At 51.3% G+C, this 15631-nt stretch overlaps 2 protein-coding genes across 5 annotated transcripts in view; one reads left to right on the top strand and one right to left on the bottom strand.

Annotated features, from left to right (window-relative positions):
• The window catches only part of XRCC2 (X-ray repair cross complementing 2), an 813538-nt gene that overhangs the window by 410773 nt on the left and 387134 nt on the right, over positions 1 to 15631 (bottom strand). The gene's annotated exons all lie outside the window — the stretch shown is intronic.
• Positions 1 to 15631, top strand: part of DPP6 (dipeptidyl peptidase like 6) — a 257968-nt gene that overhangs the window by 105297 nt on the left and 137040 nt on the right. Inside the window, exon 1 of one of the 4 annotated variants that reach the window (XM_049785271.1) lies at positions 10863 to 11003. The exons of the other annotated variants lie outside the window; for them this stretch is intronic. Within the exon in view, the coding sequence (XP_049641228.1) occupies positions 10947 to 11003 (57 nt within the window). The 5' untranslated portion in view covers positions 10863 to 10946. Of the gene's footprint in view, positions 1 to 10862; positions 11004 to 15631 lie in introns of those variants that run through there. 4 annotated transcript variants of the gene reach the window in all.

The following is a 15631-nucleotide window of genomic DNA, read 5'->3' as shown; positions in this document are numbered from 1 at the left end:
TTTGTGGGGAAAAAATATAACATTTAAAATCTTTTGTGTAAAAATATAAATTTTGTGAAAACTTTTAAGAAGTTTTAGAATGGGAATTTAGTTAGTGCTAAAGAGAATTCCATTTTCAGATCATGTGTATTTTAAAATGTGAAAAATCTCTGTTCTAAAAACAATGTAAGGAAAGAATAACTTTTTTTTTTTTTGGTTTTGGGATCACACCCGGCAGCGCTCAGGGGTTCCTCCTGGCTCCATGCTCAGAAATCACTCCTGGCAGGCTCAGGGGACCATATGGGATGCCAGGATTCGAACCAATGACCTTCTGCATGAAAGGAAAATGCTTTATTCCATGCTATCTCTCCGGCCCCAGGAAAGAATTCCTAAACTACTCTAAAACCACTAGTTCTAGTTCTGTGCTCCTTTCCCACTCAAGACTAACTCCATCTCCCAAAAGGAGGCCGCTGATCAGTCTGGCCCACTGCTTGGTCCATTGTTCCGAGTCCTTTGTGGGAGGAATTCACGGCCCTTGTGGACTCAGTGCCCCTGTCCTGCTTATGGCCTTAGAAGGTGGACAGATCAGCGCAGGTGAGGCCTAGGCTGTGCATGCTCATCAGTAGATGCTCAGTTCACTCCTATCCCTATTTCTCTATGTTCCTGGTCTCCTCATACAGGACCTGCCACTCTCCGGGCCCTCCAAAAGCTGCCACAGGGGGCATGTTTTTTGGGAGGAGGCTGTGAGGATGGGGAAGATGCAGGCAGGTTAGACACCAGCCAATTTCTTTCTTTTTTTTTATTTTTTTTTTAATTTTTATTTTTAATTATGAGAACAAGGGTGCAAAGAAAGAGGACAAGGTAAAGTTACAGTGGAAGGACAATCACCCATAACATAATTCTCAGAAGTCCCCTTGCTGATATCTTAACTTTGAAATTTCAGCCAAAGAACATAAGATAAATAAAGACAAATAAAGATAAATAAGACAGAATCCATGTACAATTACTTTGTCCCTCAAGTCCCCAGATTGTAACACATTATAATATTTCTTAACAGTACACAAGGCAATCTAAAGCCATAAAACTTACGTAACTCCTTAAACATTACAGGCATAGTATTTTCTTACATTTCCATATACATGCATATTAGCTTAAGTTAACCTCAAATTTTAAGTGAGTTCTTTTTAAGGATTAGAGTCAAAGGAGCACAGTAAAAATGGTGTTAGAGTGGCAATTGTTGTTTGTATAGGCCCACCAAAATATGAGGGACATGGAAAGAAATAACCTTGGCCTAAGTACAAAGAGACCAGACCCCTGAAGTTTCCTGGCACAAGACCAACTCTAGGCTCCAGGCAAGCTAGATTGTCCAATCCAAGACATTGTCTGTAGTGCCAACACACTTTTATTTTTCACACAGTCTCTGTTGTTGGTATCATGTTTCTGTATTAAAGATCCTGGAATCTGCATATCTTACATTGAAGTCAGGATGTGGAGCATCCTCTCCTTTCACCTCACAATCAAAGGGCAATGCAGGGAGCCCTGTCCTGTAAGCAGGTCGTTGTTGTTGTTAAGTCTTCTCAGTGTTAAGGGAAGTCTCTTTTGAGCAGGTCGAAGTCTGAGCAGTGTAGGTCTTCCGTGGTAGAGGATTGCTTCCAGGTGATGTTATAGACCAGCCTGGATGTTTCGTGGATGGCTTTCCTGGTTCAGGGGAGAATGGAATATGCCCTTTCTTGTGAGGTCTGTGCCAGGTCGTGATGTCAATGTTCAGGGTGTAAGGTCCCTTTGCACTACAAGATTTGTGTGTTCCAATCTCTATTAGATAGGATCTTATTTGTATTTATACTATTTTCCCATTTTAATGTGCCTATGCAAATAAGAAGCAATGCCACATGGTGTTATTGGCGCATATGGGGGCCATAAGAACAATTACAATGATTCCCATGACATGGTTCAATCATAAGCATTAAACTGGGGGACTCTTCCACCAAAATTCCTTGTTAAACAGCTCAAAAAGAGAAGATAAAAAGTGGTTAGAATCATCACTGTATAAGACAGCATTTAGTAAGAATTATAGCTGTCAGAGAAAGAACACAAAATATTCTAAAGAAATACGTGTCCATTTTATGTCTCTTGAAACAGTTTGGGGTTGTCACACACAATGCACAGCTTTGGACTGTGATTACGATTGTACACTACTGAAGTTAAAAAGAATAAACTAGGTTAGTGATGTTTGAGAGGGGGTTAGAGAGTTAAGGAGTAAAAAAGAGCTTTGTAGGGGTGTGGGAAAGGGGAGAATACAAAATAAACATTCTGTATCCGGAAAACATAACATAAGAATAAGGAATATTCTGAATACATGAAGTACGCGCGGGGGCGTGAGCCCCCGAGCGGTTCTGTAGTTTTTGGATGCCTAGGGAGGAATTTCTCACCCCCTCCACCCAGGGCCCGATTAACCAGGCGTGGCACTGAAGACCCGCCTGGTGTGGGGGGAATCATGCTCGCCTGGACTAAGTGGTCAGCCCAGGGGTCCTATGGCTAGCTGTCCTGCCCAGAGCCCCCATCATACCAGTCAAAAGCCCACGAAATCCTGGCATGTGGAGTGTTCTGAGCCCATCCGAGCCTCTGTAGTTTTTGGATGCCTAGGGAGGAATTTCTCACCCCCTCCCCCCAGGGCCCGATTAACCAAGCGTGGCCCTGAAGACCCGCCGACACCAGCCAATTTCTATGGGACAAAATAATTGGGGTTGGGAAGATGTGTGGCAAGTCTATCCAGGAGCATTATGTTGAAGCACAAGCCATGCACCCACAACATGTCTTTCTAGTGTCTAGCTGGCCCCATGCCAATTCTCTGTTGAGCTTGACACTGTTTCTTGGTCATTGACTTGTGGTCCTGGGCAGGTTCCCTAGACACTCTGGACTGTTGCTGCTTTTCTGTGAATATGTGTTTGTACAAGGCTGTGGTCAGGACTACATTGTTATTACTCTATTTATTTATTTATTTATTTATTTATTTATTTATTTATTTATTTTGGTTTTGGGGGTCACACCCAGTGGTGCTCCAGGGTTCCTCCTGGCTCTATACTCAGAAATCGCTCCTGGCAGGCTCGGGGGACCATATGGGATGCAGGGATTCGAACCACCATCCTTCTGCATGCAAGGCAAATGCCCTACCTCCATGCTATCTCTCTGGTCCCGCTGATTACTCTAATGAGCTGAGTGGTGACCCTTGGTCATCAAATCCCAGTGTTGGATGCTCATCCTGTCCCAAAGGTGCCCCCTGGAAATCCATACTGCATTTAAGGATGCTAAAGAGACGTGACTGAATTCATTTTGGAGTCCCTGAGAGGCAGGTGCTGAGATGCTTGATGTAGCCACATGGGTACATAGGATGTCAGAGGGTCTCAGTGGAGGGGGTGACATGTCCCTCTAGGACAGTGATAATGGGGTCTCTACTCTGGGACGCAGTGGGACCTGCACCCTGGATCCCAAGCTCAGCCTAATTCTGTGCACACAGCTGCAAGGGGGTGTGTGGCAGAGTGAGAGTGGCTCCATCTGTAAGCCTGTGCATTTTCCCTCCTCACCTGCAACACTGTCCTCACCCTCCCACTTTTGCAATCTCCACTTGTGATATTGCAGCATTAGGGCCTGGAGGAAACTCTTCCAGTGCTTCTGGGCCTACCAAGCCTGACAGGGCAAGGCTGCTCCCAGCTGGATGGTGAATGACAGCAGCGGGGAGGAGGGGGGCAGGAAGGGAGGGAGGAACCATGTGGTGTCTGCATAAAACCGGGGTCCCCACAGGCCAGGTGTGCTCCTGACCACTGAGCTACCTCACCAGCCCAATGCCTGCTCTGTGCAAGAACAAGGATGAGTCCAGTGCTCCTAAGAGGAACCGCAAAGACCTCGTTGTTGGGTGGGGTCAGGGTAACAAGAGGCCCTCACGTTGCTGAACTCAGCAGGACGAGTCTCTGAGCTGGGAACTTCTGAGCAGGGGATGTTGGCCTAAAGGTGTTCCGCTCCCTCAAGGGGTAAGAGACCGCATTTCCTCATCGGACCAGCCTCTGTGGAGCACTACCTGCAGCTTCAGGGTCACCACGGCCACAGGGGTGGGGTCCAGAGTCGATAGGGTGGGAGACTCAGGGTCTCAGACTCCAGGGCCTTCCAGCACTGAGTGAGTCAGGGTCCACCCCCCAAAGGCAGCTCTGACCTGGACTCTTTCACATCACCCATGGAACTCATGGACTGTCAAACTGCTGCTTCCTGCCTCCTACAGTCCTCGAGGTCAGTCCATTTCCTGGTAACAATTCTGCCCTGCGCCCTTGACAGAGATGGATTTTTCCCGTATCAGAGATGGACTCTCTCCTCCTAGAGATGGTGTCTCTCCCCTCCCACAGACAGAATTCTGGCCTCCCACAGAAAGGGTCTCTCCCATCCCAGAAAATGGGTCTGTACTCCCCACAGAGAGGGTCTCTCTCTTCCCAGAGATGGTGTCTCTCCCTCCCCAGAGGATCTCCTCACTTCAGGTGAGGTCAGCCGAGGTCCTGCCGTGGACCAAGGTTCAGGTGTAGAAGATCAAAGGAATCAGATCTTCACAGGGGCTCCCTCATGCTGGTGACCCCTAAGTGAGCCCCCATGCCCCTTTCTTGTGCAGTCACCAGCACCCTCCTGTGGTGGCAGGGGAAAGGAAGGTCAAATTTGCTTTGCCAACTCATATTGGGTTCCACACATATGGGAAGATGGAGAACTATAAAGGCTCTGTATGTCACATCAGCTGCATGTTTACTGCTACGAGATAACATGACATGACCACAAACCAGACGTGTATGTATGCATGTGTGTACATGTGTATATCTCCAAATCGATGGCCAGAGCACAGCAACCTTCTCAGTGAACATGGCGGCCTCGGAGTCTTCTAAGCGAAGAGGATCTGGATCATTCTTGTCTTTCCTAGAAGAAAAAGTACTGATTTCCCAACTCTCTGGGCCTGGCTTGGAGACTGGCTGCCACAGCTAAGCTCTCAGGAAAGGCTGCCGAGTAACTACCAGCTCAGAACCTAGGGAATGGGGAACATGAGCAACACATCAGTTAAATACGCTTCAACATTGGCCCACTCCTGGCTCTGCCAGGCATCGGGTGGAGGTGGGGGGAAGACCAAGCAGACGAGTCAGTGACCTGCTTATCCTCACACCTTCAGGACCATGCTGAGATATACCTTGGAGACAGTGAGCTAGGATGGGACACGGTGGGAAGGGTGTTTACTTTGCACATGGCCAATCCAGATTGGTTCAATCTCCAGCATCTCATAGGGTACCCTGAGCTCAGGAGTGATCCCTGAGCATACAACCAGGGGTGGCCCCCAAAAAAAGCACAAAAAATAATCGAGCTGTTTTTGAAAGTCAGGCAGAAGGATCCCTCACTGTAGAGTGAAACACCCCAGCAAAACGTAGAAGTCCAGAGCAGGACCCATGGAGATGCCGGCCCCACCCCCACTTACCCTGGAACATGCCTTTCATGAAGTAACTGTGATGAGAAACCTCGGGGGGATCCTCACAATGAAACTGTGAACTTGGTGGTTGGCAGAGCAGTTCTGACACCCCACACAGCACTTCTGAAGCCGTTTTCATGGTGCTGGCGCAGAAACCCACGCCTGTGGCAGCCACTGAGCTAATCAAAACAACTGTGACACCTCCCCCCCTCAAGCTGACACTAGGTACATGTGTTGCCACCATCCCTGGCTGGAGTACAGCAGGCAACGTTGGGGTGACATGCATTTCACTCTTAGGTTTCCTATAGTGCAGGGGCCCCTCTGCCTGGCTTTCAGAAATAGCCTCGGTTATTATTTTTTGTTTTGGTTTGGTTTTGGACCACAATCAGTGGTACCCAAGGGTTACTTCTGGCTCTGTGCTCAGAAATTAGTCCTCCTGGAGGATAGCCTGTGCTCTGCATGTTATAGGAAAAAAGTGCCCAAGCCAGGTACCTGACTCCAGTGGGGGCATGTGTGGTGGTTGGAAGTGCCCGGGGAGAACCAGGTGGCAGAAGAGGTGACTCAGGAGGTGTGTGTCATGTGGGCTGCCCCTCTGGCTAGGCTTCAAGAAACTTCTAGTCCCTGCAGCCATATTCTCCCGCAGAAGATCGACTGTTTCTCCCCAGGTCCTCAGGTCTCCCTGTTCCAGCCTGAGAGACATGTCACACGGGCTGGGCTTCGTTGCGGGGCACACAGGGCGCCTGGCGCACCCAGGACCACAACGCACTGTAATTAGCAGCTCTGCTCAGACTATGGGTGGGCAGAAGCTTCTGGGGCACAGTAGCACCCCCTGAGCAAAGTGCTCTGCTTGGACACTCCTGGGCTTCTCCTGGCACTGTCCTGGCACCCATTGTTTTACCATCCTTTCTCCTCATGCCTGTGCCACTACTTTTACTCCTTGCCACACCCAGAAGTACTCAGGGCTGACTCAAGACTCTGTGCTCAGAATTCACTCCTGGTGAGGCTCGGAGGAACCATATGGGGAGTAGGGGATCAAACTGGCTGTGTGTGCAAGACAGGTGCCCCCCGCCCAGGCTCTCTCTCCCTGACTCTAGCCCCTCCTATGCAACTCCTTATAAAGCCTAATAGAACCTCAGACTATGCTCTTCTTCTCACAGAACCTTCTAGAACCTTGGGTCCAAGGTTGCTCTTCTCACGGAACCTTTAAGAATTTCAATAATCGGGGCCGGGCGGTGGTGCTAAAGGTAAGGTGCCTGCCTTGCCTGCGCTAGCCTAGGACAGACCTCGGTTCAATCCCCCGGCGTCCCATATGGTCCCCCAAGAAGCCAGGAGCAACTTCTGAGCGCATAGCCAGGAGTAACCCCTGAGCGTCACAGGGTGTGGCCCCAAAAAAAAAAAAAGAATTTCAATAATCTCAGGCTCTTGTTCTTTTTGTAGAGCCTTAGAATCTCAGGTTCTTGCTCTACAACACAGAACCTTCTTGAACGCTGAGCCCTTGCTCTTCTCCTCTGTGTATCTTGGCTGCCTTCACTTGAGACAGTCTCAAAGCCAGGAACATGTCTGTGTGTCCCCGTGTTGAAGGAGTCTCTGACTGAGGGAAAAGCCCCAACGACTGAGGCCCCAGGAGAGAAAATAGATGGAGGGGGTGGGTAATCAGATCTTGAGGCTGATGGTTGTGAATTGACTCCAGTTTCTCAGCAAGTCGGAAAGTAGTTGGGGCTTGGACATCTGAAGAGGCCTTGATGCCTCTGAGCCCCAATTGTGAAATAAGTTCCATCTGGCCTTCAGAAAGTGAGATTCAGGGATTTGGGGGCCAAGCCTGAAGCTCTGGTCTATCTGGCCTCTCTGTCACTTCCCCATGCAGGGCACTGGGAGACAGCAGAGCTGCAGGGGCCCCAACTGTGCCAAGAGTGGGTGTTCTCGTCACCTCTCACTACAAGAGGAGAAGTTCCTACACACTGTTCCCCCAAAAAAGAAGTTTAGGGCCCACTCCCTCAAGGACAAGGGCCCCAGTGCTCAACACTCCTGGGTCCAGCAGACCCTTCTGCTCTCCCCAGCTCGTGTTTTCTCTGTGCCTGCATCAACCCTGCACCCTGCATCCTTATAGTCATACACACAGGGAAACACAGACATGCGCACAGAACAGATATACACATAAAAAAATACACAGAGAGAAGATATATACACAGAAAAGGCATGCAGAGAGAACAGACAGGCACACAGAACAGACATGCTGAACAGACATGAACACAGTACATACATGCACACAGAACAGAACAGATAGGCACAGAACAGACACACACAGTATAGAGTACACACGCACACAGTACAGACACACAGAACAGAAACACACCAAAGAGGCAAGCACTCCTACTTACATGGACATACACAGCTGAATATACTCATTTCTTGGATGCCTATGCATATACATGGCATGCACACACATGAATAATCCCACACATTTGGCACAGTGAATCATCATACACAGACACATGTGAAAATACAGGCATGTATAAAAGAAATACATGTCCCACACACATCATGTGTTCGCACAGGGAATCCTTCTGAGTTTCCCAGACTGGAGTGAGGCTGGAATGACCCCACAGTTGGAGGAGTCCATGTCCCTGTCATACCCGCCGTGCCCCCATGAATGTCAGGTCTGTGTGTGTATCTGTGGATGAACATGTGTATGTGATTGTTTATGTGCCTGTCCTCACTTCCCTACTCTCCCCCGACTCCCCTCCTAAGCTACAGGCTCCAACCTTTTACCTCCCCTCTTTGGAACGGGGACTGTCCCCCTGCCCCTGCCCTTCATTCAGCCCAAGTTTCCCCAAGCTGTTCCCTGAATACACACTGCCCTTTCCCTTCTGAACACCCTCTGCGCCAATCACAGGTGAAGTCCTGAGGGGCACAACCTTGCCCGGCCCTGGCACCCATGGACCAGGTTGAGGAATATAAGAAAGGGGGAAGTATGTGGGTATGTACCCAAGAGATTAGTAGATTCCCCACTTTCCTCTGGGATGTTACAGCAGTAACTATGGGCTTAACAGAGAAAGAAAAGCCAAAATGCTGAAGGGCTTCCCAAGTGGCCCCCATGACCTGCCAAAGTGCAGCTCACAGCCCAACTCCATCCAGTCCCAGAAAGTGGGAAGAACAGCAGCAACCTTCACTCTGCTCCTTTACTTTGTGTCTGAACTTGGACCCCTGCCTGTGGCTTAGGATCAGATGGACCCCAGATAGAGCATAACATGTTGATGCTGGTGTGTACTACAAGTGGCTCACACCTGAATTTCTATGGACGCACATACCACTGTGGCTCCCACTCGGATGCCCTGTGATCATATTGGATGTCACCTTGCACAGGCTGAACTACCTTTTGGTGGCTCCTGAATACCATTTGGTAGTTCATTAAGTTGTTTTGGTAAATAAAAAAATAAAAAAACAACTAAAACCCTGCCACATATTTATCCATTTACTTATTGACCATTTCAAGTTTTAGTGTATTGGGAGAATGTGGTTTTTATGTAATGAAACTGCCAGATGGTAAAAAGCAGAATCGCAGCATCAACGCCCCTGGATTGGAATGGAACCCTTGAGAGCTTGGAGAAGAAACTCCAGAGACAAAGATGCTCACAGGCCAGTGTGCTTGGTCCCCTGTGTTACCTGGTCTGACTGCAGGAAGCAACCCCTGAACATCACGGCCCCTAAACTAAAGCCAAACCAAAGACCAAAGCTGATGCCGAGGAGGTACAGTGATATGCCCTACAGCCATGTCCTCCTAATGGTCTTTTTTGGCGGGAGACCCACACTTAGCTGAGCTCAGAGGACACTCCACGCTCAGTGTTCAAAGGACCACGTAGTGCCATGAACTGAAGCTGGGCCTCCTACAGCAAAGCACAACTCTGAGCATCTCCCCTGTCTGTGTTGCCTGCCAGAGCCTTGGCAGAACTCACTATTTGTCTGTCTAGACTAGAGAACCTTTCAAAGACCCAGAGAAGCTTTCAGAGACCCAGAGACCACGAGAGCCAGGTGCTCCCTCCCTGCTGCACCTGGGATGGCTTTGCATCCGGCCATCTTGAGACACCACCCATGCCTCTTTGTGGAAGGCAGGACCACAAAGGAGAGCTCAGACAGGCCCCCCACCACTGTCTGAACCCCAGACTTTTGTCCTAGGGGAAAGCAGAAGAGGAAAACAAACCAGAGACCACCACTCCCAGCAGTATGGCAGAGCTCAGCATGGGTTTGTCCATCTCTTCGTCTCAATGTCATCCTGACACCCTGGGACCAATGTCTAGTGGGCGCCTGGGTCAGGGTGAAGTCCTGGCCGTCTCGAACTGGCCAGGGAGTTATCTGCAGCCTCTGTCACCAAAGCAGATGAAGATAAGGGACTTGTATATTTTCACAAAATGGGTGGGAAGGAACATGAGGAAGGCAATTCTCCCACGGAACATCCTGGAACATTTGGACATCTGTTCTGCTAAATCTCTGCCAGGGGCTGTGGGGGGCTCATCTCACTGAGAGCTCCAGGGCACTGAGCTAGGGCAGGGCCAGCCGCCCCTCTGCCCAAGCCTGCCAAGAGACTGCGCTGGGTTTCTGGAGGGTTTCTGGAGGGCAGCGTTGCTGCTGTTCCTCAGTGTGAGACTTGGTGGAGTGTAGCCCCAGGATCTCTTCCCCAGCTGCTCAGTTGGGACCACAGCAGGTCCCCTGACCACCTAAAAGTCCTGCAGGAGCTCCAGACCCCCATGGGCTTAGGAGAACAGGACTCAAAGCACCTCCGAAGGCCACCTCCAAGATTCCCTCCTGGAAGGTTCCAGCCAGCGCGCCCTTGTGCCCGGGTGGTTTTCAAAGAGGAAATGAGCTTCTTTGAGCTCAGCACTGGAACCAAGTACATTTTCTGAATGTAAAGTCAAGTCAAGGCCAAGATTGAAGCCACCAGACTCCCTGCAGTCTTCCCCGCTCTGGCTCTCAGGAGAGAAGCCAGTCTGGGGGTGCAAGAGTGCTCATGGCTCAGAGTGCCATGAGAAAACCCAGATAGTCCCTCCTAAAATCATTCAGTGTGGCTCCTAGTGTGGCCAGAGCAAAGCCACGCGGTCCCAGGGCCCTCGGCACCGCCGTCATCTCTGCGCCCCTTGCCCTGGCGTTTGCACACTGACCACCCCAAGCCAGATCCCCAGCGTCCCCGCAGCAGGGTGCTGGCCGCACCCTGATGACATCTCAAGGCCCCTCGTCCCCCCCCAGCCGAGCATGCGCGGAGTGTGCGGGAGGCGGGCGGGCACCGCGCACCCCGGGCCCTTCCCGCACGGCGGCGCCGCCACTTGCCGGTTGCTAAGCAGTGACCATTGTTTCGGGGCGAATTGGCGGAGCCCCCGGGAGGCCGCGCCTTCCGAGAGACCCCCCGGGCCCTGCAGCCGGTCCTCCCCGAAGGATGGACTAGGTCCCCCGCGCCCCCGCCGCCCGTCACGCCGCACCTGGCCGGGGAGCGACCATGACCACCGCCAAGGAGCCCAGCGCCGCCGGCAAGTCGGCGCAGCAGCAGGAGCAGGTACCGCGGCCCCGGCCCGGGTGCACGCCCGGGGGTCCCCAAGGCTGCGTGTGCTCGGCCGTGCGCCCCTGCCCGAGCGTGCCCAGCTGTGCGCCCCGGCCTGGATGTCTGTGCGCGCTCGGGAGTGCGCCCGGGTCCGCGTGTGCGCGGGATGCGCCCCGGCCTGAGCGTGCCCAGCTGCGCGCCCAGCTGTGCGTGTCCTTGCACGGGAGTGCGCCCGGGTCCGAGTGTGCGTGGGATGCGCCCCGGCCTGAGTGTGCCCAGCTGCGCGTGTCCTTGCACGGGAGTGCGCCCCGGCCTGAGTGTGCTCAGCCGTGCGCCCCAGCGTCTGCGCCTATCCACGAGTGCGCGCGCCGTGCACCAGGCTGGCGGGGATGAGGAGGTGGTAACGCGGTGCCCCGGTCTCAGTGGTGGTTCGGAATACGAACCGCGGCTGCTGGGTGGGTCAGCTTGACCAGAGAGCCCGACCCAGGCCTCTCCGGGGCGCCTCCGCGAGCCTGCGCCTCTGAAGGTTTCCAACTACTTGGTCATTGATGGCTGGAGAAAATGACCTCCCCAATCTAGAAGCCGGCTTATGGGGGGGCCCTCCTTCAGGGGCAGGGCAGTGCTGAACCCTACGGAGGTCCCCGCACCCGCTTCTCTCCACCCACTTCTGCATCTCCCTTAGCCCGTTCCCTTCCTGACTCTGTGCACTGAACTGGAGGCGGAGAGCGCCCTCGAGCCTCGCCGAGAATGGGGCAGCCAGAAGCATGAGGGGATCAGAAGGCATCCGTGTCCTCCCATGAGAGGATGGGCAGTTGGGGCTGAGCACTGTAGGTGCAGAGGTCCGAACCACTCCAGGCCCCTCAGTTGTTTGTTTCTCGTGGAATCACAAATGTTTCCTGATTGTGCACCGATATGGGCGAGGACGCACACATTCCCTAGCTCCTCACTGTGTTTTTGGGGGTGTTGGTGCTCACTGGTGAAATGAGGGACTCTTTGGAGCTGGGATCTTAGCAACGCTCTGGATCCCCCAGAAAGCACTTGGGTTTATAATCTGCATTTCTTTTTTTTTTGTTTGTTTGTTTGGTTGGTTTTTTTTTTTTTGTTTTTTTTTGGGGGGGGGGTCACAGCCGGCGGTGCTCAGGGGTTACTCCTGGCTGTCGGCTCAGAAACAGCTCCTGGCAGGCACGGGGGACCCTATGGGACACCGGGATTCGAACCAACCACCTTTGGTCCTGGATCGGCTGCTTGCAAGGCAAACGCCACTGTGCTATCTCTCCGGGCCCCTATAATCTGCATTTCTGCTTCTTTGAAAGGGTCTATGTCTGTGAGCAGTAAAGGCTACCTCAGCATTGCGCCTCTTCCTCCTCCTGTTCTTCCTTCTCTTTTTGCACCACATCTTCATCCTTCTCCTCATGCCCCTCCTCCTGCTCTTGTCCTCCTTTTGCTCCTCTTCTCCTGCTCTGCTTCTCCCTGTCCCTGGGAGCTGCACCCCCCCCCATGTGAGATTGCTTTTGTTCTTCTATAAGGTTTCCATGCAGGTGGGCGTCTCATCATCTCTCAGGAGCCCTGAGCCCGCACAGCTGGCCTCCCCAGACAGAATGCAGGCTTCCCAGCTGGCCACCCGGCTCACAACTAGACTCTGGGTTCACTCCTGTATCAGGGTTATGGTTACAGAGGAAGAAAACCTACTTTAAGGGTAGAGCCAGGGACAGGCCTTGCAGGCTGGGACTGTGCAGGAAGCTGGGTGGGGTGCAGGGGAAGGATGCAGGATGACACCCTTAGGCACGCTTAAGGTGATGCCTTTGCTTCTTGAAAACCCCAAATTGAGCCTGTGGAGTCACCCAGAGACTAGGCTGGGTCTGAGGCCAAGGCAGCAGGGCCGAGGAGCAGACAGGATGCTGGCAACAGCTCTCCCTGGCACCCACGCCTCCAGCTGGGACACCTTGTCCCACTGCAGTGAAGTGGAGCCCCGAGCTCAGGCCAGAGCTTAAGCTAGTGGAGGCCCAGGCCCATGTCTAAATTCACCAGGGGAAAAGAGCTGGAACCTAACCTAACACCTCGTCCAGAAGACACTAAGGTGTTTGTTACTTTCTTCTCCTTCCTCCCTTTTTCTGTCTTATAGCATCTACTCTCTGCTCCTTGCAGGCCCACACCCACTTTCCCAGACCTGCCTGTTTCCTTGGTATACTGATGAGCCTCTGGGGCGAGTTCTTCACACCCATATTGGGAGGGTTTGATGGGGAGAGAGAGATGAGATGCCTGCCTGGGTGGGCATTTGGGTCAAGCCTCCCTGATACTAACCATCTTCACGACTGACTCCAAACCTTGTCTCTGACAGCATTCAAAGATGAGTTAGTTCCCTTAGGGTCTTTTGTATTAGTGGTTGGTTGAACGTAGCTGAGTCAAATGGTAACATTCCAGGTCTGCCTCTGCTTCTGTCCCCGAGCTCTGAGTAACCTGTACACGGTCAGTGTCCCTGCCCAGCTGGGGCAGCCAGGTGAGTGAGCAGCAGCTAGAAAGAATGTGTCTCTTTTATCTTTTATTGTTTTTTGTTTGTTTGTTTGTTTGTTTGTTTGGGGGTCACACCTGGTAGAGCTGAGGGGTCACTCTTGGCTGTTTGTTTGGAAATCACTCCTAGGTGTTATTGCGGGACCCTATGGGATATGAAGCAAACTTCCTACCTACTGTGTTATCGCTCCAGCCCCTCCTCTTTTCTTTGTGGTTTGGGGCTACACCCAGCAGTGCTGGGGTTGGAACCCTCAGTTCTTGAAGACAGAACTGGGCCTCAGTTCTGAGCTGCCTCCCAGGTCTTAGAACAAACTTTCTGCTCAGGACGCCACTAATAATGAGAGGGGAAGGATAGAAAAGAAGGTGTTTTTTTTTTTATTGTTTTAATTATGACAACAAAGATGCAAAGAAAGAGGACAGGGTAAAGTTACAGTGGAAGCCCAATCATCCATAAACAGAATTCTCAGTAGTCCCATCGATGATATCCCAGCCTTGAACTTTCAGCCAAACAACATTAAGAAAAACAAAACTGAACCCATGTACAATACAATTACTTTGACCCTCAAATCCCCAGTTGTAGTACATACTATTTCTTAGCAGCACACAATATAATCTAAAGACATTAGATTTATGTAACTCCTTAAACATTGAGGGCAAAGTACATTTATCTAGTTCCATGCACATGCTTACTAGTTTAAGTTAACCTCAAAAGTTTTAGTGGGTTGTTTTTCTTAAGGATTGGAGTCAAGGGAACATAGTAAAAAACGGTATTAAAGTGGCATTTGTTTGCATAGGCCCACCAAAACATAAGGGACATGGAAAGACAAATTATGGTCTAAATACAAGGAGACCCTACCCCTGAAGTTTCCTGGCACAGGACTGACTCTAGGCTCCAGGCAAACTGGTGGTTGTTTTTTTGTTTGGAGGCCACACTCAGTGGTGCTCAAGGCTAACTCCTGGCTCTGTGCTCAGAGATCAGTCCTGGCAGGGCTCAGGGGACTATGAAGTTCCAAGGATCCAACCTGGGTCGGCTGCAAAGCCAAAATTCTGCCTTCGCTCCTGTCTCCCCAGCCCTATACCAAATGATTTTGCCGATTAATTAGAGGCTGCAATTAGCTTGCCAGACTATCTACTAAAGTGGATGAATCTGTGGCAGAGGATTCCTTTTTTAGGATGACTACACAGTCACCTCAGCCTACAAATATAAAATGTCTAGAAGCTGTTTTCTCTTTCTCTTTGAAGATGCTAACATTCATTTCTAAAGGGAGCATTTGGAGCCAAGATGTGTCTAGAAACAACCTATCTTTGATGCTGAATGGATTGGATGAATGGCTTGGCGCTTCAGCCAATCAGGCGCCTTCATGGTTTCCAGAGAGCGGCAGCAGCGCCAAGCCCACCTCCCTACGTTTGGGGGTCAGGAGTGGGCAGGCAGGAGAGGGGGAAGTTGCGACTAATTTAGGTTTAAATTTAATGCATTCTCACAAGATAAAATCCTTCCTTCAAGAACCAAATTAGGAGACTTGTTTGCCTTCAAAAAAATAAGAACTCAAATTTATTTTGCAATACATTGTGCTCTTTTCACATGACTGAGGATTGGACAGCATGCTTTGGGCACTGTTCAGAGGCAAGCAGGTGTCCACCTCAGCCCCAGTACCCAGCAGGATTGAAGCAGGCCCTGAGTGTGCATGTGTGATTGTTGATGGCCATGTACTCATGTGTACAGGCCAGCAGGGCTTCCCACATCACAGAGTGGGAGATAAAGGACTCGCATGTTCTGTCAAGGTATCCTTGGGCCTAGTGGCCCACTGGCTCTCCAGCCTTTGCTGTTGGACACTCTGCTCCTCCCCTGGGTCCTGGGTCCACAGTACACCTGGAGATCACACACAAGAAGGGCCTGGCTCTGGTGCGAGTGCTGAGCGCATTAGAATGAGGAATCAAGTGGACATCCAGGTGCATGGAGCTGGCCATACAGAAAGGGGGCCTTGACCCTTCCCAGGCCCGCATCCCAGCCCCCAGCCCATGGTTTGGATCATGCTGTTTCAGTAGCACAACTCGGGGCTTTCAGAGAGGTTGTGACGTTGGCCACTGAGAATTCTTGTTTTCTGGGTGGAGGCTTAAGGAATGGAAAGGCAGGT

Source organism: Suncus etruscus, chromosome 13 (genome assembly GCF_024139225.1).
Source record: "Suncus etruscus isolate mSunEtr1 chromosome 13, mSunEtr1.pri.cur, whole genome shotgun sequence".
Lineage (NCBI taxonomy): Eukaryota > Metazoa > Chordata > Mammalia > Eulipotyphla > Soricidae > Suncus > Suncus etruscus.
This window is presented reverse-complemented; position numbering and strand designations above follow the sequence as displayed.